General features: G+C 33.0%; 1 protein-coding gene across 1 annotated transcript; it reads left to right on the top strand.

The window, feature by feature from the left end:
- The first annotated feature begins 5,213 nt into the window (after window positions 1-5,213).
- On the top strand, window positions 5,214-13,939 carry LOC127728802 (D-beta-hydroxybutyrate dehydrogenase, mitochondrial-like). Its single transcript, XM_052236414.1, has 6 exons — window positions 5,214-5,462; window positions 7,690-7,884; window positions 8,455-8,607; window positions 10,443-10,636; window positions 12,009-12,263; window positions 13,773-13,939. Exons 1-6 carry the CDS (start codon window positions 5,264-5,266, stop codon window positions 13,872-13,874), a joined length of 1,098 nt encoding a protein of 365 aa, XP_052092374.1. The 5' UTR covers window positions 5,214-5,263; the 3' UTR covers window positions 13,875-13,939.
- The last annotated feature ends 12,162 nt before the right edge of the window (window positions 13,940-26,101 follow it).

Below are 26,101 nucleotides of genomic sequence, written 5' to 3'. Positions count from 1 at the left end.
TGTCATATGTCTTAAATGTAATTAAATATATATATATACATCAGTTTGTCCTGATTATTCTTTTTGAGGCCCTGTACAATGAATGTCATGAATCTTGAATTTGGCTTTCAAATATGATGACGATACTGTTGCTGATGGACTGTTGTATTCCGATGGTTTCAACAGCCTCTGGATTCAGTGCTTCGGTACTGACATGGTTTATAATATACTTTTCTTAAATTTCCCGTTGTTAAATTTAGAAATTATTCAAACAAAGTCAGGCAAAGTTGATATTAGATGGATTCAATTATTCTTTTAATGTCCTTTTGGTCATTAGTACTGGACTGTACAAAACAGATTTTGTACAATAAATGTACATCACATTAAAAGTATAAAACTGTTACTTACAACTTGAAGTACAAATCCAGTACTTTAAAATTATGGAACTGAAATAGTACAATAAGTTCGAAGTGCTGAAATAGTACTATACGAATTATATATGCTTTCAGTACTCTAAAGTGAAAGTACTCAACACGTACAAATGCAAAAGAAGCTGTATATAGGCAATCTAACTAAATTTTCAAAATTTCAAAAGGGATTAGCAAAATTGTGCAAAATAAATTGCTATCTGTTTATGAATAAAAATACCAAAATGACGATATTCAAACCGTTCGTTTTTTAGTGATTATGAATATCATAAAGGCATCAGCTTTTTAAGTTTTAAGAGTCCAACAACTAGAGTAAAACGCAGCTAGGTTTGAGCTATGTTGCTTTGTCCGACAAACATTACTTTATTAGCTGGTGGGCATAGTACTAAATTGTGTCTTCCTAGTTTCTGTATGAAATATATAAAGTACAGTAACCGATTTTTGAGTGTAGGATAGCATGAATTCGTATCATCGAGTTTTTTTTTTTTATCTATTGTTACCTTATTTTAGAGTTAAGTACTTTTTCTGTATTGATATTTCTCGTATTATCAGTAATGTACCTTTTTTGTTGGTCCAGTTGTCAAGATTAATTGGAGAAGAATTGAGGTCTAAAATAACTACGCAAAATATGCATGTGCCTGTTCAAAATCTGAAATCTCAACAGTGGTTTCTTATGTCATATTTTTACGTTCTGTTGTCTATATTTTTTGTATAATCTGGTGTTTATGACAGATCGACATTTTCTGTTTAATTTGTTCACACTTTTTAGACTAGGGACAATTTATAGCTTGACTTGATGTATAGGCGCGATTCTATTGTTGTAAATTGTACTTTGCCATTTAAATTATTTTGATGATTTGTGTCGTTGGGTTGCTATCCCATTGACGTATACCATACATCTCCTTTTATTCATTATTATATTATGTAATGTAAGCACATTTCCAATTTGAGTATGAATTATGCTGTTATACATAGAAGAAATTATGAACTGATGATGGCACAGTATTACCAGACACATGCCATCTCTTTTAAAAGTCAACTAATGTGATAATGTATGCACAAGAATTTCTGAATTTTAACGTAAACAACTGTTCAATCTGTAAAGTAAAATTTATCACAAGACATTTACAAACTTTGAAATTTCTTGATAAAAATCAATCTATTCAATATCATTCTTTGCCTTCAAATTTTTTTGTAAATAAAGAAATTATCAATTTTTTAACGCTAATACTATCTGGTGATTTCACCTGGAAGTCAAATTTGACAAACAATATTATGTAATTTGACAATATTTAAAGCTTCATTTTTATAGTTGTGTCTTATGGTTAGCTTTTAGTTCATTTCTTTTTTCATCTTGCTTTTTATTCATTGCTCCTGTTTTCATTCCGGTATTCCAATGAGTACTTATAGTGCACCACTACTGGGCGATGTGTTTTTTCTACTCGTACTCATACATAACCTTCTCAAGTCTTAAAAAAGAACCATCTTGCAAAGTTCTTTAATTACTTTTTTGGATATATTGATGATGTTCTGTCACTCAAAAAAAAAACCATTTCAATGAGTGCTTACATCTCATATATCCTAGTTAACTTGAGATTTCGCTATCTCAACTCACTTTCGACATATTTTCGCGGTCTTGGAGCTTTAGATACCAGTATAGTCGTCTGATCTGTAATAGTAACGAGTGTGTCTTATTCCAAATTGCAACATTTTTATTGTTGTTTGGATTTGCATGGCGGGTGATGCATGCATACAAGGAGATACTTTCCCTGTCGAGGCATCCGGTCTCACTCCTTTTGGAGTTCATGTGATTCCCTCAGTTTTTGTTTGTTACCTTTATTTTCTTTACCTTGTCGATTAACGAGATTTGGGCATCAGTAAACTACTGTCTCCTTGATGTAGCTATATGTACAGACTTAATATTGATTGATTATTAGTGTTAAATGCTCATTTCAGCACTCTTGACTATGTTATGGCGTAGTGAGTGTAGTCAGGTTAAAGATCACGGTACATGAATCGACATCTGAGGCGCTACAGACTTAAAAAAGGGTTGAGTCAACGCTAAAACAACGTAAAAGTACATTGTATCAAATACATGCATTTGTTTACATTAACTATAAATCATCATCATATCGATAGAAAAATATATAACAAAAGTACCGAACTCAAAGGTGAATCCAAAACGGGGGAGTCCATAAAAACTGACAAAATCAAACATTATCAATCAACGGAACAAGTGAAAAACAACTTCCATATTCCTGACATGATACAGGCATTTTCCGATCTAATTAAAACACCCACAGTATAATTGCTCACGAAATTGCTCTCGAACTTTAAAAAAAAAACAAAATTCTCAGCAGGAATATCGAGAAGCAAACCCTAGAAAACCTAGTGATGTGAAAAGACTTCTAAAATAATTTGTCGCTCTGTTTTTGTTTTTGTATTTTGTTTTGTACATAAATGAATCTAACAAGACTTGACTATTTGTTCGAGATCTTCTATATTAACTTTATCTGAAGAAACGACAGTTTTGTTATACTAAATAAATAAATCTGTGTTTGTGTGTCGCTCCTACTAGATTACAGAAATCGATATGACAGTGTTTTGAAGCTAACATGCAGAGTCTATGCATGTGGATTGCTAACTTTTGATTGTTCGATTATCCGGGAAATAGTTTGGAAAGAAAAAAAGATTTCTGAATGTCCCTCTGTCAGCAAGTTGTCTACGTATCAAACGCTTTCTTCTCCATCTCAAAACAAAAGTTGCAATGTAAAATTTACCATCTAAACTTTATGAAGATCTGATGAAACAATATAAAAGCTTGAATGGCGACTCCAACGTAAGGAATCTTTTTTTAGGAATCATGACAATTTGAAAAAAAAAACAATAATATTAGTCAATCAAGTTACAATTATATGTTGTAATCAAAGCAAAATATCGTGAACCTAAATCCATCAAGCAAAACTTCAAAATAATGATGGATGCAGTCGCGGATTATGCCAGGCAATGGGTAAAACGCAAAAATGAAGATGTTGATACTCTTTCCGAATGGGTTAAGGCTGTGGGGTCGTTGATACAAATTACAACTGAACAACTGACCGAGTCTATGAAAACACATGCTACATCAATCCCTAAAGACACAACATCTGCGGAGCCCCTGTCCTACATCTATGACAAATATGTTGATGTCCCCGCAGATAAAGCCCCAAACAACATCTTTTTAGTTTGTAAATCACATTACATAAGCTGATTGATAAAGGAATTATGTATTGACAATTTACTTGGATACTCAACATATACCCCACGACAATTACCGAGGAGGAAACCTGAATAATCCTAGGTCTGATCTATGTTCTTTTGGAATTTCAACCAAAGATGAAGAACTGATCTTCCTTCACTGTATTGGATACCTGAATAATATAAGTTTCCTTGCAAACTACGTTATATTGCTTTAAGTGCTCCACGAAACCACTTCTAAATTATTAACATCAATTTATCAGCAATAAAAGCCGGGATTCAACGTTATTGTGGAAGTACCTACTCTAGGGGTGGCGTAAATCAGATTTGGATACTACAAAATTCCAATGATCTGTTAGAGTACATACAATCTTAAACTCTTTGCTCTTGCAATAGCATTAAAAGATTTTACTTTTCTTCCTTTTTCACAAGTATCCCCATTTCAAAATAAAGGACAAATTGAAAGAGTTGGACCTGCTTTGTTTCATAAAAAACCGAATGGCCAACATAGATACAAGTAGCTTTACTTAGGGAGGGATAAATCGTACTTTGTAAAAAATCCCTCTGATTTAAAAAAAAAATTCTCTGAAACTAACATTATCAAGAAGCTTGATTTCTTGATTGACAACATATTTGTTAAGTTTGAAGGACAAAAAAAATCGTCATTCGCATTGTAACCAACTGTGCTCCTCTTTTTGACGACTTGTTTTCATACAGGTGCTAGTTAGGAAGAATAAAAAGAAGGCAGCATTATCTTTTAACTTCACTTACTGCTATAAAGATGATGTCCTCTTACTGAATAATTAGAAGTTTGGTGACTATTTGAACGCCATCGAACTTGTATAAAAAAGGATGTAACAGATACAGTTAAGTCTGCCTCATACCTTGACTTACACCTAGAAATTGACAATGAGGGTCATAAATGAAGACACAAGTACGACAAACGAGATGATTTCAGCTTCCCAATTATGAACTTCGCATTTCTATGTAGCAATATTCCAGCAGCGCCTACATATGGAGTATATATCTCCCAGTTGATACGATATTCCAGAGCTTGCATTTCCTATCATAATAACCCGGATAAAGGGTTGCTGCTCACAAGGAAGCTATTAAACCAAGAGTACTAAGTGGTGAAGTTGGAATCACCCCTTTGAAAATTTTACGGACAACATCATGGGTTTGTTGACCGTTGTGCAATATCTGTTTCACAGATGACGATGGATAAGTTCCGATTGTCGTAACCACAATGCCGTCCTCTTGCTTCAAAAATCCTACCGAATTGATGTTTTTAAAACAAAAGTGCGAGACGCAGTGACGCATTAAATGAATCTGATTTAATATTTGGTAGAAACCGTTTTTGTACAATAAATGAAAGTAAAGTGATCCGAAAACAATCCAATTGAAGCAAATTCGACGTACGTTGATCAATTAAGAAAATGGCATATTTAATGAACTAATTTAAACTTATATTACTTTTGTTGTAAGAAACTCACTAAAAGCCTATATTTAGAGGTTCATGGCACGTTAACAATAACCGACCTTGACATGTTTTGCTATCATAGTATGATCGACTTATTAAATATGTTCCGTCATACAAGTTGTACATGTAGCCAGTAGTTATGGACACGTTTGCCATCATTTTTCGGATTATTGCCTTTACTCTGTTATTTGCGCTCTTTCTCAACATTTGTGTCAACAATTATTTATACATTATTTCATTTGTAATACTAAAGATAACTCATAGTTACGTGGAGAAAAAATACAAAAACAGTTTACCTGTGAGTAACAAAGCAATCCTTATTACAGGCTGCGATACAGGTATGTTCATATAGTTATTCTGTATCAAAATTGTAAATAAGATGTGTTCGTTGCAAAAACAGGTACACGGGTCAAACTTGAGGAACGGCACTAACATAATAGTCATTTCAATTTAGTGTCCAAGAGCATTAACAACAGGTAAAAAGACATCATAACAGTTATGTTTAATGAGATTTTAAATACATAAATACAAGAGAATGGCAATTCAAAACAATAAACAAAAAGAAAAACAATCAAAACAAAAACAAGTATAAGAATATCGAATATTTCAACAAATTATTTCCAAATTAAAAATACGAATTTCCATGAAAAACTGGAGGTCAATTTTGAAATTCATAGACTTTTTATGCATTCCTTACACTAAATCCGTTGGATGTGGACTGATTGATATTTTTCTCTGGCAAAAACATAGTCTATTTTTAGGTGAAATCTGAGTTTTAGCTACAATGTAGTCATCAGTTGATGTGAGTACTCTTGGCTATTAGAGTTTTTTTTAGCTTAAACCAGGCTGTTGGTTATCCTTTTTGTAATATTTCACTTCATATTTTGTTATTTCTATACCTTTTAAAGCTTACTGTTCAGTATAGAGTTTCCCATTCTTAAAGGCCGTACGGTGACCTGTAGTTGTTCACTTCATTGTCCTTTGATCTTTGGTAGATAATTATTCCAAATGCAATCATACCACAACTTAAACTGTTCATGTTTGCCTATTCTGTAATTCTCATCAATGTCAAATTCGATTAATATAGATTCAAATGATCAATAAAAATAAAGTGGAATGATTAACAATGAGAAAAGGAATGAGCAAAAAACAAATTTGGTAGACAGTAACCCACGACAACCATTGCATTACAGGCTACTGACATAAAAATGTTTGTAAGGGTCAACAATCCCCTAACATGGGACAGAAATGTTACAGTACAATATTAGAACAACAAGTAAAAATAAGTTGGAAAGGCCTTTACTAATCAGATCAACACAAAGCACACAAAAACCTAACAGGTATGAAAATAAACACAAGGTACCATTCTAAGAGTACTCGCAATTACTGAAAGCTAGTTCAAAGTCAATTTCAACTAACAAAATAACTATGTTTTCTAATTAAAACACCAATCGGTAAACATCCAAAGTTTTTAGTGTAAAGACGTCATCAACAGTCTGAGAAAAGCATGTGCAATTTCTTATTTGATCAATAATAGATCAATGGACAACGAACTTAAGGTTATGTAGTCAATTATATAAGGAAACATTGTCAATACATTTCATTAAAGTGATTACATCATTTCATTATACATTGGTATACAGATGAGAATAGAAAAAACTACGCCCTTACATAAGAATAGATTCTTTACAATGTGAAAATGAAAAAACACTTAATGTTTTAAGCGTCCGCAGTTGTTTTCTGGATTTACCTTCATCAAAAACGTTCAAAGCCTAAATTTTGTAAGTTAGGGATATACCAATTTAACTTTCCAAAAAAAAAGTACAAAGTGCTTCGCAGTATCATGAATAACGTCAACAACAAGCAATAAATTTTGATCAAGTCTTGAATACCCATACTGTAATTGAATTCGTTATCTTTCGTATATGATATCATGTTTCCTATTCTATATATCTGTCTAATCAATAGAACCTAAGCAACATCATAAGGCAACCATTCGGAACCGATTTTTGATAATAATAATTTCAAGATGGCGTGAATATCGAATGAAACTAATAGCTTTGCGCAAATATGCTAAGCAAAAAGTACCACTGAGAAATGAAGTCTTTTATTCCTGTCCTTACTTATATAATGAATATAAAATGAACAACATTGAATATGAAAAATACTTATCAATAACTGCAGTTGATAATTTGAAAATTCTTATTAAAACTACAATAAATGCATTTTTACGACTACTTGGTAATTTGTTTATACCGAATGACTGTGTCAATCGAATAAACTCAAATGTTATACAATGTCAACAGAACAATAAAAACTTTCAACCTTGTGTATTTTAAGGAGCGCGAGAAGTGACGTTTAGGTATGAACAAAAGTACAATTAACACTTTTTTTTAAATAAAAATACTGTTCGGTTTTTTTTTGTGCGCACTACAACATTTACCTACTTCGTTATTATTATTTACTGGTTTTTCAATATGTTTTATTTTCTTGGTTTTTGAATGGACATGTTAAACATTTAAATAAAACAATTAAGGCTGTTTTCCTTTTGGAATATTTTTGTAGGTTTTGGATATTATTTAGCAAATAGATTAGCTAATAAGGGTTTTACTGTTTTTGCTGGTGTTTTAAACATAAAGGAGAATGGTGCCATCAATTTGAACGACCGAAAGTTATCAAATTTACATGTTGTGGAGCTGAACGTTACAAAAATAGAACATATACAAGAAGCGGTATTAAAAGTACAGATGACCTCTGCAGGTACATACAATATATATATATAAACATATTCACGGAGTGTACTTGACAAACCGTGCAGTTGCATTGCAAATAAAAGACTTGTACACTGCATTTAATATATAAAAAGGTGTAAATTAAATCAGGGAATTAGTATCCGAACGTTTTTAAGAAGCTTAATAAAGCATACGAGCTACGCTAAACAATGGAAAAATAACAAAACAGTGGAAAAAACCTGGAACTACTAAATTTTGTTCTTGGAACCCGTTGGCAAGTAACGTAAAAGTTGATTTTTCTTTTTAGATATTTGAGAGAGGTCATAACATGGCAGGAGTAATTATATACGTTCATTTTTGCTAGAAAAAAAGAAAAGCGTTTTTTCCAAAATAATTAAATATCCATGAGGTATTCAAATCACGCAAGTTATTAAGCAATGATGACATACTGCACCAACTTTTGGGGATACTTAATCGTCTTCTATCAGTAGATATTTTTTTGGTATATTATTACTACTTCTACTCATTTTGATAAAAATAAGCACACCGGATGCTTATATCTGTAATGAATTTAATTGATTTTTTTTTCTTTATGCAGGATTATGGGGCATAGTAAATAATGCAGGGATTGATTTACCTGGTGAACTTGAATTGTGTACTTTAAATTTATACAGGAAGGTTATCGAGGTGAATTTGTATGGACAGTTGGCTATTACAAAGGCTTTTTTACCAATGATTCGAAAATCAAAAGGTATTTTCTTCATATATAAAATTGAGAATGGAAATGGGGAATGTGTCAAAGAGACAACAACCCGACCATAGAGCAGACAACAGCCGAAGGCCACCAATGGGTCTTCAATGCAGCGAGAAACTCCCGCACCCGGAGGCGTCCTTCAGCTGGCCCCTAAACAAATATGTATACTAGTTCAGTGATAATGGACGTCATACTAAACTCCAAATTATACACAAGAAACTTAAATTAAAAATGATACAAGACTAACAAAGGCCAGAGGCTCCTGACTTGGGACAGGCGCAAAAATGCGGCGGGGCTAAACATTTTTTTTGAGATCTCAACCCTCCCCCTATACCTCTAGCCAATGTAGAAAAAACAAACGTACAACAGTACGCACAGTAAAACTCAGTTTAAGAGAAGTCCGAGTCCGATGTCAGAATAGGAAAATAAACAAAATGACAATAATACATAAATAACAACGGACTACTAGCAGTTACTGACATGCCAGCTCCAGGCCTCAATTAAACTGATTGAAAGATTATGTCTTTATCATATGAATATCAGGCACAATCCCTCCTGTTAGGGGTTTAGTATTATACCATCAAAAAATATATAGGAAGACCATAACCCGTGTCATGCCAACAACTGGTTTTAGAATAAATATGTTTAATTCTGATGCAAAGACCCTATAAGTGAATCAATATTAAAGCCAAAATATGCAATCTTTAATGACCTGACAACAGTATCGTAACTATATCCCTTCTTAATAAGTCTGTTTAAAGGTTTTGTATTTAAATGAATACAAGTTCATTTATAAGTCAACAGAAAAAGCAAAAACTATATGCCAGTATAAAACAATTCTTTGAATATTGTGGTACAGTTACTACTTATAATATTTTTATATGTCTTTTATTTTCCGAGTGAATGCCTTGATGCGTTATTGTCTTTTATGTTTTCAGCTCAGTTTTACGTTCACTGACCTATTGAGTAAAGCCATTTACAAATGATTTTTACAGTTTGTTCTTTTGTTGTTCTGTTTCACTACTGTCCCAGCTTAAGGTGATGTAAGAGAGCTCACAGACAATATTAACCCCGCCATATTCTGTATGTGCCTGCTCCGAGTCAGGACATTGTTTTTCACTAGCAGTGAATTTTGTCTTTTATATTTGTTTTTCGTAAGTTATTTCGATATAATATAAGCCGCAAGTTTTCTCGTTTAAATTGTTTAATATTTTGTCAAGTCGGGGCGTTTATAGCTGACTACTTGTATTCGGCATGAGTTTTGCTCATTGTTGAAGGCCATACGGAAGCCTATTATTTCTTACATCTACGTCATTTGAACTTTTGTGGATAGTTGTCTCATTGGCAATCATACCACAATAACAGTGGAGCGCTAACACAAAAACATCACCAGCATTCTAATAGGGAAGACCGACTAAAATGATTCTACATAAGTTATACCATTGTCATCATCTTAAGACACAAGAACTGTCGACGTCTGAAAATTGAGTAATTCTGTCCTATTCGCGGTTGAGACATTTCAGACCGAATATGGATTCGCATGTTTGGCGATACATACATAGCAGAAGACGTCTACCCTGTCAATGCACCCAATATCAATCCGTTTGAAGTTTATACGATTCTACCAGGATTTTTTTCCTCTTGTTTTGTGTACTTCGAATAGATTTACGAGTTTAGAACATTGCCAACTAATGTCACTTCTTATTTCATATTGTTTTCCTAGTTTAGAAAATGTCACTTTTGTAATAATAAAAGAGAATTTATTAGCAATATTCATTACACGTAATAATTACAAACAACGTTGATATTAATTTGTCAATCTGACATTTCAGGTAGAATTGTCAATGTTTCTAGTGTCCTAGGCAGACAAACCTGGCCTGCACGATCTGCATATCAAATTAGTAAACACGGTATAGAGACTATATCAGACTCTTTGAGATTAGAAATGATCAAGTTTGGTGTCGGTGTATCAATTATTGAACCCGGAGTTTACAGTCATATCACTAGCATAAATTCTGAATCAGCCGTATGTATGAATATAATCAAGTTATATTTAGTTATCATTGGATTTTTGTATTTGTTTCTTTAACGGAAAATATCTTTTATTGGAAGCGCCTTTGTGACAACACTAAACATGATATTACGAATATCTTTATCGATCATAACTATGACTACGTAAGTGCATAACACATTTATGGCAAAAAGGGAATTGTAAAAAGGTAATTCCGAATTAAAGATTCGGAATTATAGAAATATGCCTTTCAGCATGAAAATAACACTTTATAAATTTCGTGTTTCCGAAGTTATTTTCAGGATTAACCTTTATCCGGTACGCTCAAACCTTCAAATTTAAAAGCCAGAGATATTTCGTTTAAATGACGTAGATGTATGACCTTCATTCATTAATACGATATTGCCTGCTTTTGTTTCCACGTAACTTTTTTGTCGTCTGTAATGCTGTTAATGAATACAGTAGGGTTTTTCAAATAAATTTCAATGAACAGTATTTCGTAGACAGCTGTGTCATCAACTGAATGAGGTAATGAGGAGCAGGTTTCGATATTTGTTATGCCCCGTCACGTGTCTTTATGTCTGTCCTAAGATTCAGTCAGTAATTTTGTCAGGTGTAATGTTGTTGTTTTATTTAGGATAGTTCTGAATCCTTTTTCAATTTTTAGTAGACTCTAATATTTATTATATGATTTTTGCACTAGAAATTCTTTAAAGATATTGACCCGTTAATATTTATTTTTTCGCTGAGTTGCTGTTATTGACGTATTTTCTTGTTACTAATCATATTTTATCAAGCTACATTGCATTGTACCATGCTTGTCGTTAGTGTGGGTTGGATCCCCACATTGGTTTAATCAACAAATATGAAATTAATATTAGCTGTTTTTCCATAATGAATGAGAACAATCATAACTGATAGTCTTGGAGTATGATGTGTCGCATTTAGATAATATGCCTTCCTGCGGGCTGTTGCTTTAACATCTGACTTAATATATATAAGAAGATGTGGTATGAGTGCCAATGAGACAACTCTCTATCCAAGTCACAATGTATAAAAAGTAAACAATTATAGGTCAAAGAACGGCCTTCAACATGGAGCCTTGGCTCGCACCGAACAGCAAGCTATAAAGGGCCTCAAAATGACTTGTGTAAAACAATTCAAACAGGAAAACCAACGGTCTAATCTATATAAAAAAAACGAGAAAAAAACTCATATTAGTCACCATCATTCCCAATATGATACGTTAACGCTCTGAATAAGCATGTCATATCTAATGCTGGATGTTAAACATACTGGCATATCTTTTCAATTAGTCGAGTCGCGACATGCACATTTTTTTCTTAAATATATAAATATATATAAAGAGCACTTCGTTTATGTGTAGTGTGATCGACTTAAACAACAAATTGGTCAGATGTGGGAAGAAGCTTCTGCAGAAGTGAGAGAGCTGTACGGAAAGGATTATTTCTATCGCGCAAGTAAAAGGTATACCGAACAGTGCTCAAGGATTGACCCGACACTTGATACAGAAAAAGCTGTGGAACCTGTGACAGATGCTATGGAGGATGCTTTGATTAATGTTCATCCTAAACCTAGATACTTGGTCGATGGTGGAACTGGCATGTTTGATGGCTATTCTGTAAGTACAGTGCCGCGTATTCTCTTTTACAGTTTAGTTTTGCATACCGTTCAATGCTCGTTTGAATACCAGAAACAATTTATTTTTTCAAGATGACATTCGGCAATCTTTCTAGACACATTTTTGAAATGATTTGAATGAGACAGCATTTTTTACTCTACGAATGTTTTCAATGATCTTTCTAACAGAAACCTCAATGGTATCATGTATTACCATAGATTTTGAAACAAGTAATTAATATAAATATATCTCGAGTCTTAAATACACTGCTGATTTTGTTCTTCTTACTAATACATGTTCCTACCAGAAAAGCTCATGAAAATAAAAATACATAGACCACAATGTGCTGATGATACAAATTGCAAAGTTTTCTTTCATCAATTCAGCATGATTCTACTAATAAAATTTGATAAAAGCAGGTTTACATCATTTTTGATTTATTTGTTAATTGATTTGAAAATAATCCTTTATAGATTTAAAGCATCCTTCATCAGGAAGGCTCAACCCAAATATTTGAAAGCTAACGATGTATAAATACCTGAATAAGTGAGACGCTATATGACCAAAAGGGACCTACTTTTTGTTTATCCGTATGAGCCACTTGTAAAATAGAACGATAGAACAACCACATATACATGACGACGAAGTGGTCAATTTCATGTTCTATATCTGAAGAGGTTAATGGGTGAATTGCGTTCCTCATTACAGCTGTGAAAGTGCTTATCTGTGGTATCCTCAGAAAAACATCAACATATTTGAACATGCAGTATTTTCTTCAATCCGAAACCAATTGTTGTTAAAGGGTCCTGACATATCAAGAAGAAGAAGAGCAAATCTGATGTACCAAATAATTAAAAATTAATCGAGATTGAGTATAGACTTGTTCATGTCAAATGTTAACAAGTTGAACAATATTAAAATAAACAGCTGTTGTATGCAAATGATATAACTTTTCACAAGTGACCAAAATGATAAGATTGTAAAAACTAAAAAAAACAGTGCGATTTTCAATAATGAGAAACTCCATACCTTAAGTAAGCTATACAATGTTCTAGCATGACAAAATGTGAAGCAATTCAAAAGAGAACATCAAAGGCCAGAATTCTGCTATAACAATAGAAAGCAAAATATGGCAAACAATACCAACGAAAACCACTGAATGACAGGCTTCTGACTTGAGACTGGCACGTAGGGAATGTGGAAAGGTTGAACATGTTTGAGATTGCTCAATCCTCCCCAAAACTGGGACTGTGTTGTAACAGAACAACATATGAACAACTGTAAAAATCAGTTTAAAAGGGCTTACCTAAACAGATTGACACGAAGCACTCACACAACTATAAAAAAAAAACGAAAAAGAAAACCCACAAGTTTCCGATCTAAGAGTACTCGCAGTTTATAATTGAAAGCTAGTCAATAACAAATTTCAACTAATGAATAAACCATGTTTTCCTAGATTACAATATTAAGTACACATCAAAATATATTTGTTCCTGAATTCTATTTCAGATGTATGCTCGAATCTATAACTTCTTGCCAGAATACATCAATGACTTTCTTTTGAAGATAAAGACAGGATGTTATAATAAGATAAACAAAGTCAAAAATTAATTTCCATGCAGCATTGTTAAATGTTTGTACACAAAATGCAAGAGATGATTAAATTTGTAAGGCTGTATGTATTTATTAAGGAGCAAAATTGCTATCTAAATATGATATTTACATAAATCAATAAACTGAGAGTGACACACCAATGAGTTTTTACAAGCGTTATTCAACGTATAGAGAAGGTGACACTCTCCCTACACTAGGCATTGGATTAAACACCCTTTTCCGACCAAATTTGCTGCATATTTAAAATTCTGCACAGCCAAATTGACGCCCCTCTTAAGTATTGGCTTACAGCCGGCTGGAGAATTTGATGTCAATTTTGTACACCAAAATAAATCTATAACAGAATTGCAAATACGAATTATCGTAATTTAGCCACAGTGGTTAGTTTCCAGTTAGCAGAAGCAATGTACATTGAAATCATATTTTCCCCATTTAAGTTGTTTGTGGTTGCAATAACAAACGACAAAGGCAACGTCAATGGTCAAGTATTATGCGTCCATAAAAAATATGTGTCTTTAAATAAAATCAAACTGGCTCGTTTAAGTTGAAAAAAAAATCCGTTCCAAAATATACTAAGCACAAGTATGTTTTACATCGATGAAAAAAATTTCGTCCAAAATCCAATGTCGAAACCATTTATCAACCATGAATTTTAACACATTGTTAATGTCTCTGACATGCAGTATATATTCAATGTAAAGTTTAAATAGTTGTTTGGTTTTATAGTGATTGAGGTTATAACACAATGTTGACTGTAATACCCCAATTTTTTGATTTTTTTACTTATTATGCGTGTTTGGTTTAATGTAATGAAATTTTATACGACTGTCATACATGTGAGAGGTTTTGCTAGCTATAAAACAAGGTATAATCCACCATTTTTCTACATTTGAAAACGCCTGTACCAAGTCAGGAACATGACAGTTGTTTTCCGTTCGTTAGATGTGTTTGAGCTTTTGATTGTGCAAGTTGATAAGGGACTTTCCGTTTTGAATTTTCCTTGGGATTTTTGTTATTTTACTTTTTAAACATGATAATGTATTATAAGCGTATATGGCTGGTTTAAACCATGCATACAAAATGTGCATCACATTTTCTGTGTTTTTTTTTGTGATTAAGGAGTTGATTTTCGACCCGCCTCTTTAGAATATTTCGTTTTCAGTGCATAACTGCTTATTGATTTGGCCTTACAACTATCTTGATTTGAGCGCAAGTGATGAATTTTGAGTAAACAGACGCGTGTCTAGCGTTCTAAATTTTAAGCCGGATATCTTTGATGAGGTTTTAAAACCACTTTGTCATTCTCACTGCTAATGGACATTTTATTTCCGACGTTATCACTAGCCTAGCAGTCAGCATTTGTGCTTTTCTGTGCTGACATGAACTATCATTGATATGTCATTTTTTAAACATTTACTGTTCATTAAATCAATCGATATACTAATATATCTTTAGTGATGCTCGCGGCCAAAATATTAAAAAAAAAACCTAATACAAACGTTGAAGAGATAAAACCTAAGTTTAGCCAAATCTGGCCAAGGAATCAGAGCTCTAAATGATGGATATTTATTAAAATATTTAAAAAAAGAAATGTTTACTTATAATAGCAAATTTCATTCAAACAAGATCAGTATTGATTACTTTTCATTTGCATATCTATAGAGAAAAACACAAATCATGCTATCAAATTCAAAACGTTAAATGTTTGACGTATTTTGTTACACTCATAGAAACATACACTGTGCAAAACGTTAGTCTGTTTAATATCTAATTCACGCCGCCTCTAGAGTAGTTAGTTTCATATGAACTCTGCAGCAAGGTTTCGATTGCTGTCAGTAAAATCGATGTCATTTATTTGGAAAGATATTTGGGAAGCATTTAACGGACCCAGCAGTAACACGTTGATTGTAAAGACACTACGAGTGGAGTGCATCATAATGAATTCTTCGTCTTTGGTGGTTGACATTCTAAAGGAACATAAATATAACATAAATGGTTTACTTTTACAAATTGTGACTTGGGTGGAGAGTTATCTCATTGGCACTCAGACCACATCTTCTTATATCTATAAGGTTGTTCAGGATTTCATCCTTAGATAGAGTGTTAAAGTGTATGTTACAACAACAAAATAAACAAAACCTTTTATAGCTGACTATGCGTTATGGATTTTGCTCATTATTGAAGCCCGTACGGTGACCTATAGTTGTAAACTTCTATGTCATTTGGTCTCTGAAGGAGAGTTGTTTCATTAGCAATCATACCACATCTACTTAGTTTTTTATGTACAAATGGTCAGTTGAGCAGTGCAATCAATCTATCCATTTACTACTAATAAAACATATATTTAAAAAAAAAAGAAAAGAAATAATAATATTGATTTTTTTCGGATAAAGTTAACCAAAGGATGAATTCAGTGCACAAATATTCTATTTCATGCTAAATCTGCTTTTCGTCAAGACAATGGATCTATTCGTCTTTTTATAGAATTAAAACAGAAGTAATTATTAAAAATAAAACTTATTTCCAATCGGGCTTTGTACAACAAATTAAATATGACCTATTGTTACACAAAACGAAGAGCGTGACATGCTTATTGAACTATCTTTAAACTAGTTTTAAAGCAACAAATTTACACAATATCTGTATTTACTGGTTAACATAGTTAAGAAATGTCTCCAACGAGTTATCTAAGTGGCCTTGACTTTTCAGTTTTCATAACCTTGTCGACTGTGTTTATATATAATATAGTTAGGAATGACTATTTGAAGGTGTGACGAAAAGTTATGGACAAATTAACCGTTCTTTGTCGAACAATTGTGACAAGTCTGCCCTTTGCATTAGTTTTTAATATTTTTGTAAACAATTATGTTTACATTATTTCCTTGGTAATTCTAAAATAACGTACAGTTACGTGGAGCAAAAATACAAAAAAATTTACCTGTAAGTAAGAAAATTGTTCTTATACCAGGGTGTGATACAGGTAAGTACAATAGCATACTATCAGCATAGACCGTTCTTATTTAACCCGTGTTGACATCCTTCCAAGTTTGTCTAGGACTTTAGATCGATAAATAGAACAATAACATTTCGTTAGTAGAAATTGAACAAATAAGTTGCAATAATATGTAAATCTAGTTTATTAAAAAAAAGTGTTTTTAACTGTACTTTTAATTGGGGATACGGGAAATCATAGTCCTCCTTTTTTAATAGTCACTTTAGCTACTAGTACTATTATCGATAATCATTATTCATGTATTAATAAATGCTTTCTTCAGATGAGTGATCGTTTTGTTATGACAGGGTCTTGTCGAAAAGGAAAAGCAAGACAGAACAAATTTGGTTTGTGTAATTTGTCTGTTGTAATGTGCATACATTTTTCAACATGTATCAAAAACATTCTAAAATTCAGTGTGACCAATACCCCGCCCTCCCCCCAGTTTAAAAAGTAATGAAATACCTGTGACTTTTCCATTTTTAAATGGAACACATAACCACTACATGACCTTGTTTTCTAAACCACAAGTATCGTATGCCAGTTGGGTGGTCATTTTGACTACAAAACAAACAATTTTAACTATGTGTACGATGATTTTCATAGACAAAACACCCTTTCAATTTTGTATAAAGCCAGGTGCTCTGCCTAGATCTTCTTTGGATCTGGGTGATCTCGAAATTCTATTGCCTCACTAGAAATGAAATAACATCGTCTCATTGAACAGAGTTTTTTTTCTACAAAAATGTGAAACGTAGACACACATTTCTTGTTTAAGGTCATAAAAATCCTACTTTGTTAAAAACCACACTGATTCCAACAACAACTACACCGAAGATCGACAATATGTTTGTTAAGTTTGGTCGATTGAAATTTCAGCAGATATTCTGTATTACAATAGGTACTAGTTGTGCACAACTTTTGGACGACTTATTTTTGTACTCATATGAAATAGAATTCATACAAAACCTTCTCAAAGACAAAAAAGCCTCTTGCAAAGTCCTTTAATTTCACTTTCATATATATATATTAATGATGTTCTATCACTTAACCTAGATTTCAATGAGTGTTTAAATCTCATATGTTGACACTATACGAAATTCATTAAGGAGTGTACTTCTTACACAAAAACTGCTACAACAGAGTTCTATGAAAGAATGACTGAAATCGGCGATACTTAAGTTTTACGGTCACCATCACACATTGGTTGTGTCTCTGTCTCAACTCACTAGCGATATGTTTTTACGATTATAGATCTTTAGATACCGGTTTAGTTGTCTGATCTGTAATTTGACCGATTGTGTCCCATTCCCGATTGTGAATGAGTGTGAATTTGAATGGCGGTTGGTGCATACATAGAAGGAGACGCTTAACCTGTCGACATTCCCGATCTCGCTCCTTTTAGAGTTCATGCGATTTCCTTTATTTGTTTATTACCTGGATTTGTTTCTTTTTAATCGATTTACGAAATTTGAACATCGGTAAATTGTTGTCGCTTAATTTACGCCTATGTAGATAATCAAACGACTGCATGCAGTTGGTAAGTTTGTGCAGTCGATAAAAACGCGAAACCAGTCAATTCGTTTTGACCATATAAACTTGTCAGAGAAAACACTTTCAGTCCATTTACAATACTATTTTTTCGAAGTTTATCATTGTTAACAGCTGCTGTTGTTTATTATAATTAGGAATGTACATAATTACAGTATTAAGAAACCCCAAACCTACTACTTTTCTATCGTTATTTTTCGTAACTTCATAATAAATTGTACTTATTATTACAAGTTCATGTAGAGTAGCTAAATGTTTAAAAAGAAAATAAAAGGAAAATGTACCAAATGCTGTATTGAAAGTAATAAAATGTCCAGAAGTAAGCCAACTTTAAATATATAACAATATTGCTGGGTGTTGTCTATCTGAGAGAAAAAAAAACATATGTATTGCGAATAAATACATTGAATATAAATAAGTACTTTGCAATGAGAAATATAAACCCAATAACTCTTGGTAAATTGTTTTTGCTTTACCAAATCCATCAAAGAAAGTACGGCTGGTCACACTATATTTATAAATAGAGATAATAGATACAGCCGTCAACTTTGCAAAGATGGTTGTTTAATTCTTTACATATATTACAGGGTTTGGATATCATTTAGCCAACAGGCTAGCAAATGATGATTTTGTCGTTTATGCTGGTGTATTAAGCTTAACAGAAGATGGAGCCGTCAGTTTGAAGGACCGAAAATTATCAAATTTACATGAGTTGAGGTGAATGTTACTGAAACAGAGGATATACAAGAAGTTACTTTGGAACACCATTTGTAACATACGAGCTTAAAGTGTGAATCGCAAAAGAAATTGAGAGAAGGTACATTAAATGTAGTCAGTCATCTTTGACTCGTGGGCACTAGAGATTAACATAAGCTACATGAAGTATGGACGCTATTCATGCATTGAAGATTGCATTTTGTATATATTACCTAAGCTGTATTTTGCAAAACCTTCAGGAAATTGTTGGTCCTCAATGATCTTCAACTTAGTACTTTATTTGGCATTTTTAACTTTTTTGTTTCGAGCGTCACTGATGAGTTTTTGTAGACGTAACGCGCGTCTGGCGTACACAATTTTAATAATGGTATCTATTATGAGTTTAGTGATGATTTGAGTGATTTGTTTTTGTCTTTCTTGGTTTTTGTTTGTGTTTTCTTTTTAAATTGACGTATACAGCACGTCTGGTTTTATTTATAAACATATTAAGCGTCTGTGAATCTCTTCAATTGTGCATTGATGATATGACACTTGGTTTAAGAAATAATTACATATATGTTTCGAAATACGTATTACATATTAAAAAAGGTTTTGGCTAATCTTGGTAATTATAAACCAGGATTAACAAAATCATAAACATAAAGTCCGCACGTCTGTGATAAATTTTACTAACTTTGCGACAGTTTATTGAAAATGTTTTTTTTTTCCATACACAGGATTATGGGGCATTGTTAATAATGCAGGCATTGAGTTGTACTTTGCACACATAGATGATAGTTAAGGCAATGTGTATAAAGACAACTGTTCAGCCATTACATTTAATATACAGCTAACGTATTCCGCCCAAGGAGACGTACCTGACATTACGACGTCGACAATAGACAAGTACAATAGTACGCACGTTATGTTTCCGCGACAATCTCAACATACTGGGGCCGCGAAATGTAAAAATTATCACAATTTTCTAAATAATCTCAATTGTCCACTGTCGCGTTTTGTTTTCTTTGAAATACTGAGCACATGGAATCATTTAAACGAAAATTACATTTTGCATTCAAAATTCAATTAATATCACTCATGAAATAAAAATAAAATACAATTTTATATACATAAGAAAATGCAAATAAGAGTTTCTTTTTGTTCTCGTTCTCCGTTAGTATTGATACAACGTATTTGACAAAACTTACACAATCGTTGTATGACAGCAGAGGAGTAAAACTACAAGACTTATTTCACACGTTAATTGTCAGTTTTTATTGAATTGGAAATCACGATATTTTATTGCTACCATAAAAATAATGAACTTAGTTTTGCCAAAAAAAAAAAAAAACATTTTTCGTTCCGGCGTTGCTTTAATATATGTTAATTTGACAGGGTATATTAAAATAACTCTTGTTGAACCAAATTGAATACTAGTACATTTGTGCATTTTACAATATTCCGAAGAAATTATATAATTTAGTGTTTGAATGTTTTATAACAGCCTGTCTTCATGCTAATAGTAAATCAGTAATGTATTCTGGTAAGATCCTAGCAAATATCTGAAATGAAAATTAAATTGATATTAGATATGTATTTTCTATACATTTAAAATGTCTACAGGAATGCTGTAATCAAATAAAGATACATTGGTTAGAGTTTTCCTAGTAACATATAAACCTATATTTCAAATGTGAAATAAATCTGATAATTTTACCAACTGACTTCAGATAACAAAGGGTGTTGTCAAGTCATTGTCGATCACGTTGCATGTAAACTTATTGAGAATACGTAGTAAAAAGTATAGTTCCTGACATTTTCTTTATCAAATATTAAACAGTCCATGGTCAACATAACAAAAAGAATTAATAATTTAAAAATTCAAATATCGAAAAGTATTTCACTCGTGACCGAAGAATACTGATAACTAACCAATGTATTGTTTTGTCACTCGTTGTATCTTTTTCGTTTTTTGAAGTCTTAGATTAGTTATTCTATAATTAAATATTACGTGTTCAGATCATTGCCGACTGGTTCTTTACAATATGGTTGAATCATCGTGAAGTTGAAACGAATAAGACAACGCAAAAAAGTCGCTGCGGATACATTCGGTATGCACACTTAAGATCATCATAACAATTTGGATGAGAAGGGGGATAGTGGCAAATAAAAGAAGAACACAATTGTTTTACATTTGTCATTTAGGGTCCTTTTATATCTGACTATGCAGTATGGGTTTTTCTCATTGTTGAAGGCCGTACGATGACCTATAGTTGTTACCTTCTATGTCATTTGGTCTCTAGTGGAGAGTTGTCTCATTGGCAATTATACCATATCTTCTTATTTTTATACAAATTTTTCTTAGCAAATGAAACATTTCAAATTTACAGATCATTTCTTTTAACGCAAACTATTCAGCAATATGGAAGTATGTATTGCGCGAGCAACTGTTTTTTTTTAAATTGACTACTGTTTACGTATGGGATGTATTTTGCATTGTATGTGATGATTTGTCTGTTTGAGTCTTGTATGCTCCTATAAATCGACATTTGATTTTTTTATAGGAAATCTTATATGTACTCCTCTAGTCCCTGTTAACTCAGACGAAGACGACAATACACAGTTTGGGCTATTCTGTTGTTTTATTCGTAATTTTAAAAAACCTAAATAACACCTTGTGCATTTCTGGCATAAAAGTTCGAGGTTTGGCTAGCCACAAAACCAGGATCAGCCCACCATTTTTTTCTTAAAATGTCCTGTACCAAGTCAGGAAAATGGCCACTGTTATATTATAGTTCGTTTCTGTGTGTGTTACATTTTAATGTTGTGTTTCTGTTGTGTCGTAGTTCTCTTCTTATATTTGATGTGTTTCCCTCAGTTTTAGTTTGTAACCCGGATTTGTTTTTATCTCAATCGATTTATGAATTTCAAACAGCGGTATACTACTGTTGCCTTTATGTATATAACTGTCCGATATTGAGGCAATAAAATCAAGCTATTCATTACCTTATTTCTTAGTATGAAATTGTAAATGTAATTGAATATGAAAAATCTATCAAAAATGCCATTAAATGTCACTTTTTAGATGGTTTTTGTCTAAAATGTAAGTGGCCACATTCGTGTTCAGTCTCAGCCTTAATATATGTTATGTATTATCATCAAATACAACATGTACAACATATATTTGAATATTAAGACTGAGCAACAGTGCGGCCACTTCCATTTTCGACAAAAGCCGTCTAAAGATTAGCACAAATGCTAAAATTGTGAAGATTTCAGTAATTTTGCATACATTAAATATGCTAGTACTTAATGCATGTGCATTGTATTGTCAAAAACCATATTTATGTTACAAAAGAATTCTACTTTCCAATAAATAGCTAAAAGTTAACATTTTTAACAAATTTGTAAAAATGCTGTATTTTGGGGCCAAAAAACGGGTCTTACCGGGCCTACTCCTTTGTTTTTTAATTGTTTTCCGTACCAGACAAATCAAAAATATATTTTATGTTTCAGTTTAGTTGAATGCCCGAATGAGCAACGAACCTTTCGATTTTCGAATCATTGGTAAGAAAGCCTTTATCACAGCTATATATCCGTATATGTTAACATCTAGAACTGTTCTATATAAACTTAGAGTGTTGTTGAGATAATCACGGGAACATAACGTGCGTACTATTGTACTTGCCTATTGTCGACGTCGTATTGTCATTGACGTTGCTTTGGGCGGAAATACGTTAGCTGTATATTAAATGTAATGGCTGAATAGTTGCCTTTATACACATTGCCTTAAATATCATCTATATTTATGGTGCCTTGACCAATGGATCTTGAAAAATTGAAATCTGGGGGTATAAGCGCTGTTACCAGACTATTCTGCAGATTATATGAAGCAAAGGAGCATACGAATTTCGATGAAGAAGAGGTCATTGCAACGCTCGGAAAACTTGTGCAAAAACAAGCATTGTTTGGGGACTTGAATGAACACATTCTTAAGCTAACAGAACCGGAAGATGTGAAAAATGAAATCATTGATTCGTATGAATATTCGGTGAATATGGAAACGAAGATTCGACATGTATGTAAGTTCATACAAAATGTCCAAACCCCGCAGTCCCGTCAGATTGAATCATCACATACTACACTTCACACATTAAATCCAGAAACTATGCCGTTTGTCCCAACGCACAACATAGCCAACCCACACAACGCACAGTCCTTTGAAACCCCGTCTGTCTAAGACAGTCACACATTCAACACGCAACAAAGTACATTTTCGTCAGCTAGTAATCACCGCCTACCAAAACTTCCAACTTTCCAAGGCAACATTTGAGAATGGCAAATCTTCTGGGACTCATATGAGTCGGCCGTACATCTAAACCACTTACGAATATTCAAAAGTTTAACTACTTGAAAGCACAGCTAGCACATAAAGCACTAGGATCAAAAGCAGGTTTCGCACTCACAAATGTAAATTACTATGAAGCTGTAAATTTGTTAAAAGAGAGGTTCGGTCAACAAGTAAAATTATAAATGCATACATGCGGGCTTTATCAGAAATTCCTTCACCTAGAAATCAGCTAACAAGCTTACGAAGTGTTTACTATAAAATGCAAGGTTACGATAGGGGATTAAAAACTTTGGGTCAGACACAGGAAACAGACGGCACGTTACTTGTACCCATTATTATGAACAAATTATCTGGGGAAGTGAGGAAACAACTTGCGCGTGACACAGAACAAAATCTTGGGTATTACGAGACCTCCGTAAAATCATATTAGACGAGATAGGTATTATGGACGCAGGACAAGAGACAGAGTCGACACACAATTTGCCCACAACATCGCCTTTCTTTGCCGGAGCGAAATCGCCAAAGTCGAAACAAAATCATGTTAAATCTTACAAGAAATTGAAACCTTGCATTTTCTGTCATAAAATACGCTCACCTACACATTGTAGTAATATAAGTGACACTGAATCCTGCATGAACATAGCAAAACGAGAGAATTTATGCTTTAACTGCCTTGGTAACTATTAACTGAACGAATGTAGATCTGAGAATACATGTAGACATTGTAATAAGAAACAACATACAAGCTTGTGTAATCCCATCCAACAAAAAGCATAAAACCAGTGAATGAGGTAAGCCTTAGAAACGGGGGTACTATTTCAACACAAACGAGTTTCCGTGAGAGAGACAATCAGAGCAGCAACCCACCAAACCCGCCATCTTGGATTTCGACAAACGTTCACCTTGTAAATGACAGTCATACAAAGGAACAAGATACTACCATTTTACATTCGCAGTCGACAGAGTCGCGATCAAATGTACTTTTGAACACCGACGTCGCACAAGTAGGCTCGACTCAGCTTTTTATCGACACAAATATTCTTTTTGATGAAGGGGCGCAAAGATCGTTTTTAACGGAGGAGTTAGTGCAAAAACTTACAGATAGAGGGAACAGAAATTATTCAGTTAACAGCATTTGGATATGAAGAGAAAAACGCGAGACACCTAGATAAGGCAACAGTCTATCTGAAAACCGATGCAAACACGTATTGCCAATCAAAGTACTGATAGTACTGTTGATCGCCATGCCACAACAGAATAACATGCGTAATATTGATACGAAGTATGGTTATTTGTGAAGTTTAAAGTTGGCGCACACAATGACACAGCAAGATCATTCGAGATATCGTTGCTAGTAGGCGCAGATCACTGCTGGGACATTATAGAAGACCACATTATACGAAAAAACGGTCCAACTGCCGCGAAATCCAAGATCGTATATTTGCTTTCAGGACCTGCATACGATAAGGGGAGCAACACTACGTCGAACACTAGCATGTTCAATGTTTTTATTTCACACGTTGCTGTAGAATACAATCTGGAGAAACTTTGGAATTTGAAGTCAATAGGAATCAATATTAAGAAGGTTGAAGAAGATGATGTATATATTAGAACATATCAGGACAGATCAAATGAGTTCCGTGAAAATAAAGATTTCGCTAAGTTACCATGTAAACAAAACCATGATGATTTACCTTCAAATTTCACTCAAAACTCAGATTAATGTTGAAGAAATACGGAAACATTTAACAAAAACAGGAACGACGGGGGTTCATAGAAAAGGTGGCGTAAATAGCAGAAACTCCAAGAAAACTACATTACAGCGGTATACTACTGTTGCCTTTATGTATATAACTGTCCGATATTGAGGCAATAAAATCAAGCTATTCATTATCTTATTTCTTAGTATGAAATTGTAAAAGATGGAGAAACATTACTCTAATAGCACATCTGCATTGTAATCTTGCATGGGATAAAGGAGAACGTCCAGTAAGGGATAATTTTGGTCTAAAATTTGAAGAACATCTAATGAAAGATTTTTGACATTTTTTAAACACTTAAGTGTCTACTGCAGTCGATTGAATTAGTTCATGTAAAAGATACTGCTTTAGTCATTAAAGACGCTCAAATTCAAGCTTAAATATGAAAAATCTATCAAATATGCCATTAAATGTCACTTTTTAGATGGTTTTTGTCTAAAATGTAAGTGACCTAATAATTAGCACAAATGCTAAAATTGTGAAGATTTCAGTAATTTTGCATACATTAATGATGCTAGTACCTAATGCATGTGCATTGTATTGTCAAAAACCATATTTATGTTACAAAAGAATTCTACTTTCCAATAAATAGCTAAAAGTTAACATTTTTAACAAATTTGTAAAAATGCTGTATTTTGGGGCCAAAAAGGGGTCTTACCGGGCCTACTCCTTTTTTGTTTAATTGTTTTCCGTACCAGACAAATCAAAAATATATTTTATGTTTCAGTTAAGTTGAATGCCTGAATGAGCAACGAACCTTTCGATTTTCGAATCATTGATAAGTAAGCCTTTATCACAGCTATATATCCGTATAAGTTAACATCTAGAACTGTTCTATATAAACTTAGAGTGTTGTTGAGATAATCACGGGAAC

The sequence above is a fragment of the Mytilus californianus genome, unplaced genomic scaffold, assembly GCF_021869535.1.
Source record: "Mytilus californianus isolate M0D057914Y unplaced genomic scaffold, xbMytCali1.0.p SCAF_2, whole genome shotgun sequence".
NCBI lineage: Eukaryota > Metazoa > Mollusca > Bivalvia > Mytilida > Mytilidae > Mytilus > Mytilus californianus.
This window is presented reverse-complemented; position numbering and strand designations above follow the sequence as displayed.